Raw genomic sequence first — 6,000 nt, forward strand, 5'->3', positions numbered from 1 at the left:
AACAATCTTATCTAGTCATTAAAGCAGGACTTTCATACAAGTAAAAATCTGTATTGAAAATGAGTGAACTTTATTTAAACTTAGTTATTTAACATAACTGAAAGCAAGACAGAACTGTAAAATGATCATCTTGAAAAAGATATCCCACAGGGTAAGGGTATGAATTATTCAGCTGATCTAAATTTGTGAGGTGTCCCTTTCTGGTGTCATTTGCCCTCTCCATCCCTTCCCCACCTGCCTTCTTTAGCTCCGGCAGAGACTTTTTTTTAAAGAACATTTTTTACTTATACGTCTTTCTCTCTCTGCAAATAATAGCCAGTATTCACTGGGAGTTTACTATGTGCCAAGAATTTTCTAAGCATTGTACGTACATTAAGTCATTTAATTGTCATAACAGCCCTGTGAGTTTAGTATTCGTTTTAGCATCTTTTTACACATGAGGAAACTGAGGCACAAAGCCATTCAGGGACAAGCCCAAAGTGACACATCTTATGCTCCTATGCTGAGGGTAGCCACCCTCATCTTGCTTGCCCTCCTGGCCTGGGAGCTGGAAATTTTTATTAGGCTGAAAACATTTGCCATTTCTCCCCACAGCTACACATCAAGGAAATACAATAAAACCTAAGTAAGGCCGGGCGTGGTGGCTCAGGCCTGTAATCCCAGCACTTTGGGAGCCCAGGACGGGTGGATCACTTGGGGTCAGGAGTTCGAGACCAACCTGGCCAACTTGGGGATACCCCATCTCTACTAAAGATACAAAAATTAGTTGGGCATGGTGGGTCCCCAGTCAAGCTTGGGAGGGAGAAAGCAGCGGGTTTCACCGCCCCGTGGTGCTAAGTCTGGCCTTGCCTGTTCTAGGTTTCATGAGCTACATCGTGGAGCCGCTCTTCCGGGAATGGGCCCATTTCACAGGAAACAGCGCACTGTCGGAGAACATGCTGGGTCACCTCGCGCACAACAAGGCCCAGTGGAAGAGCCTGTTGCCCAGGCAGCACAGAAGCAGGGGCAGCAGTGGCAGCGGGCCCGATCAGGACCACGCAGGCCAAGGGACTGAGAGCGAGGAGCAGACGGCGCGGGAAGGCGACAGCCCCTAGAGGCCGGCCCAGCTCAGACGCGGAGAGGATGCTTTCCTCCGGCAGGGACCCCAGAGGGCAGAAGCAGCGTGGAGGGGCCCTCACCCAGCAGCCCAGCTAGTTTCTGGGTGTTGTCCTGGGGCTCTTTGGAACGCCACCTTCCTCCCACTTACCTGCCTCCCCTCCTTTTCGCAAATGTACAGAAGCCATTTGTCACCTCAGCATTCGCTGCCAAAATGAGCAACTCCATTCAGTAATGTGGGAGCTGATCCCACGGGCAGGCTCACCCTGCTCCAGGAGAAGACTAGGAGGAAGGAGGTGCTCCTGCCCTGTCCGCCATGGCCCCGGGTCACACTGGAACAGGCAGCAGTTCCTAAGTCTGGAGCGTTTGAGCGTTTGCCGTCTGACTGCTGATCTGCGTGACAGAAACACCAGCATATTTGCAACGCCAAGGATATTGGTCTTAAGTGCAAGAGCACAAATGAGAGTGTGAGAGAAAGTACCTTCTATTTTAATAATAATTATTATAAAAATAATAAATCTTTTTAACTTTTATATTTTATGCACTAGACAATGGATCTGCAACTTTGGACTAAGATCATTCAATGTACCCAAACTTGAACAGGGGGTTCATTGTTTTGCTATTGACTTTATTATGCCACTTTGGGGCAGAGACTTGGCATCTTCTCAGTTTAAGAAACCATGTTTCCTATCCAATCTGAAGGGAAGGTGCTGTACAGTTCATTCCTTTGCACCATTAGCCAATCTGTCTTTTATGGATTCCATGACATGTTTATATTCACCCATGTACATTTTCTGTAAATACCAAACGCTACTGATTCCCATGCCAAAATACATGAGTATTATGGGATTGCTACCTGTATAAACAATGGCACTGTGAACAGAATACTGTTAGTTTTAATACAAGAGAATGCATTTGTAAATATGGTATAGAGTTTATTAATATACTATTGTTTGCAGATAAAGGCCTTAACTTTAAACATCTTTCATCTTCTGAAAGCTGCCCGACTTAAATCCTCATAGATGTCTTTCTCAACTGCCTTCCCATGTCCATCTGTATGTTTTCCAGCTGAGGTCACAAACCAAAACTGAATAAAGTCTTTGAGGAAACATTCTGGAAACTTCACATGCATTCCGCTTGAGACCATAGTGTTTAATCTATGGCACCAAGCATCGTTTCCTCAGATTAATGAGACCCTTCAACAAGCCTGAAGCAGTCACTTTTCAACGCAGCGATGTTTTAACAAGCCAGCTGCTAAGCTTGTGTTTATGTGACTCTTGTTACAGAACGTGGTGGTGCGTCAGCCTCACAGGAGACATAGCAGGTCTCGAAAACCTTCTATGACCCTGTCATCTAACCATCAGGGAATTCCCTGCTCCCATGCCACACATTTGTCTATTATGGCTACAGTACCAAAGTACTTTTGGTGTTTGGTTGGTGTGCATTTCTTTAGTGTCAGTAGTAACTGGACTTTTCTTTTTCCTTAATCTCATGTGAACAACTACCCAACTGTTTAGCTGAAGTTCGTATTATTTAAGTAAAGAAAATATTTCAGTTTTATAACAGACTTTACCTTCCTGGCAGGTCATTGTAGTTAATTATGTCTCTAGCTTGGAGTGTCACCTTGAAATTTCGTTGCCATTTTTTCTGCAGACACTTGGCCATAAAATCTGTTACAGCATTCTTCTCTAGGCTGCTAAATGCTGTGCATTGAACCTTTTCTTTAGAAGTTTCAGCATCACTAATGTTGAATGAAAATTGTTGATGCCCCTTTCTTTTTAAACAGTGTGGTAGTGGGAGATGACTGTTCCTGCCACTATCAACCTGATCCTCGTGCTGACAGAATGACAGCTAGCACTCATTTCCTAAGTGCAACTGTTTCGGAGATTTTTTCCTAACATACAAATGAAATACCGATTGGCCTGTAATAAGTTCCTATAGAGAGACTGAGGCTTGCAGGATTAAGGTTCAGGGGAAACTTTGGAGAGCTGATTATATTTTCATTAAAGTAGGAGAGACTGTCAGGTGGTGCTAAAGAAAGTGTGACGATCTTATGAAATAGGTGGATGGTAAGTTGAAATTATTGATGTGGGTAAGAAGGAAGGTTGTGGAAAGTTAACACTAGCTTTGTATTTTTTTTTTTCTGTAAAACCATGAACTGATATATTTTTCTTTATCACTTTAGTATTCTGCAGTTCTCAGCTTGGTGAGGCCCCAAAAGTGAATATGTCAGATGTATTTCTGTTTCCAAACCTGTCTTACTTTGGTTTGATGGTATAGAGACGGCTTTTGAGTAGTCTATTTTTAATGTATATGAGGTCAAATCAAGGAAGGCAATTGCTGGGGACAAGAAAAGTAGAGGTAAGAAAAAGACACTATTTTAGCTAATAGGGTTTCTGCCTTGGGACTAAAACATTGCTTTGTTTAAATTATAATTATATAATAATTTAAATCAATGAGATTGCAGGTGTTCTTAGTAGTTCAGAGTTGATAGGGCAAAAGTGTTTACGTTACAATTAGGTCTTGAAGAAGAGCTCACAGAGAAAAAACTACCAAATATCCAACGGGTAAGCCCATGATGTAGCCACTAGTACAATAAAAATCTGAAGTAAAATGAGGCATAAACTGGATGCAGCTGCCTCCCTCATTCAACTGGAGAGTTCTTGAGTTCCTCATTTGTTGGTAAAAAGAAAATGACTGAAAATGTCTTTTTTTTCTTGCCTATTAGTGGTTCTCTTACAATATTTCAATAGGAGTCCAATTACTAGTTCAAACACAGTGGCTGGGCACGGTGGCTCACGCCTGTAATCCCAGCACTTTGGGAGACCAAGGTGGGCAAATCACAAGGTCAGGAGATCAAGACCATTCTGACCAACATGGTGAAACCCTGTCTCTACTAAAATACAAAAATTAGCTGGGCATGGCAGTGTGTGCCTGTAATCCCAGCTACTCAGGAAGCTGGGGCAGGAGAATCACTTGAACCTGGGAGGTGGAGGTTGTAGTGATCCGAGATTGCGCCACTGTACTGCAGCCTGGCGACAGAGCTAGACTCCGTCTCAAAGAAAAAACAAAAACAAAAAAAACACAGCTATTGGATCATCCACAGATTTTTTCTTTACAATCTTGTTCTCCTTGTCCGTGGACCATCAATAGTTGACTCACCAAGTTTAATTCTTCCATTGCTTGAGAAGAAAGGAATCAAAGGACTGTGTGTAGTAAGCTGGCAGTAAAGTTAAGATCAAATTAAGACACAGAGAGAGAATATGTATCACCGCCAGGCCTGATAGGCAAAACCTGCTCTTCCTTTTGATAGCAGTGATGAATTGTCAGGACCTTATTTATGAAACCCTGACCTACCCGTAACTCCCTGCTAGGCTAAGTAAAAACCAGGCTCTTTCTCCCTGCTTATGGCTCCCCACAAAGGGGCTTGCAGCGTGTCCTGCAACTTTGTCTTCAGTTAGTGCTTCCTATAAAACTAGGACTTGTTTTGTAATCTTTTCTCATGTTGAATCAGATCTGCTCACTGATCTAGGTTTGGTTATGAGCTTGTATCTCACTGTATTTCTCATGCTTTGTTCTTTTAAACAGATCCTTTAAATTGTGTCATCTTGTGTACACATGTGAGGTTTGGGAAAAAAAAAAAAAAAAAAAAACACCTTGTGAGTTTTGCTCAAAATGTGGCCTAAGTAGCCATTGGCATGTCTAGATGAACAATTAAAAATAAAGATAATTTCTTTAAAATATCACAAGACGAAAATATCCTAATTCTCACCAGGTAACATGTTACCAGCCAACAAATTAGATTCAATAAAAGGAACCCACTGCTCAGGAGAGGAAACATTCAAGGAAAGAACACAGATGCAAACATGGTCCACATGACTCATTCCACTTTGGGGGCACAGAAACGCCCATGTCCATGAAGGTATCACTTGCTCCTTAGTGCCAAGTTAGGGAAACAGGGCCACCATTCAGCTTTCCATTTCCTCAGAGTCCTGATATTTTTCTGACTCATATTTGTCAAACTCATATATGAATGAGAATGAGGTACAATGTTTTAAGTTGTAAAGACATAGCCAACTCAGTGCAAGAATTATTTGTGAAAAATATGGTCTCACATTTCAGGATTACAGGCCGTGAAGAACAATGGAACAGTTCAAGCAGAGCAACTGAGTATTCTAAAGCCATCTGGAAATAGAGGAGAAAAAGAACACTGCCAATGTTTCCAATGTTTTCTTGTATCTTTATGTATTCTCCCATATTCATTTTATTAAGATCTGTGTTCAGAATCCCTCTGATTCCTTAATGACTCTCCATGTTTGAATGCAAAGCTACTTTTTCATTTGATATTCTATATCACACAAAGCTAAAATCAAAAGAGATGCCCCACTAGTCGTATAAAGGTCAGGCATGACTTTCAAATGTATGTGGGAACCTAGTTGAAACACTATCAAATAGGCCAAGCCTACATGAGCAGTTAGATTTCAATTAAAGAAATATTGATTGAGGATCTACTATGTGCCCGATGTTGTGCTAGATATTGGGATTTAAAAAGACCCAGAACCTCCAAAAGCATTCAGACTTGTGCCAGAGACTGGTGTTACCAGTGAACACTTCTTAGAGAATTCGTGAAACACCTATGATTGCTCAAATGCAGCTAAAGCTCCCTCCTGGCATACAACACAATAGAAAGCAGATACACTTCCAACACAGAAATGGATCCCAATCCTAGTTCTGTCATTAACTTATCCTCTGACTAGAGAGAAATTACTAAAACTGCTATAAAATTATTTCAAGATGGCTGGGTATGGTGGCTCACGTCTGTAATGCCAGCACTTTGGGAGGCCAAGGGGGGGGGTGTGGATCATGGGGTCAGGAGTTCAAGACCAGCTTGGCCAAGATGGTGAA

General features: G+C 42.0%; 1 protein-coding gene across 2 annotated transcripts in view; it reads left to right on the top strand.

The window, feature by feature from the left end:
* PDE7B (phosphodiesterase 7B) overlaps window positions 1-4,836 on the top strand; it is a 333,398-nt gene extending 328,562 nt beyond the window's left edge. Inside the window, exon 13 of one of the 2 annotated variants that reach the window (XM_015137382.3) lies at window positions 859-4,836. In XM_015137382.3, coding sequence (XP_014992868.1) covers window positions 859-1,094 — 236 coding nt within the window. In that variant the 3' untranslated portion in view covers window positions 1,095-4,836. The remainder of the gene's footprint in view (window positions 1-858) is intronic. The other variant, XM_015137381.3, reaches the window with a different exon arrangement.
* Window positions 4,837-6,000: the final 1,164 nt, after the last annotated feature.

The sequence above is a fragment of the Macaca mulatta genome, chromosome 4 (assembly GCF_049350105.2).
Source record: "Macaca mulatta isolate MMU2019108-1 chromosome 4, T2T-MMU8v2.0, whole genome shotgun sequence".
NCBI lineage: Eukaryota > Metazoa > Chordata > Mammalia > Primates > Cercopithecidae > Macaca > Macaca mulatta.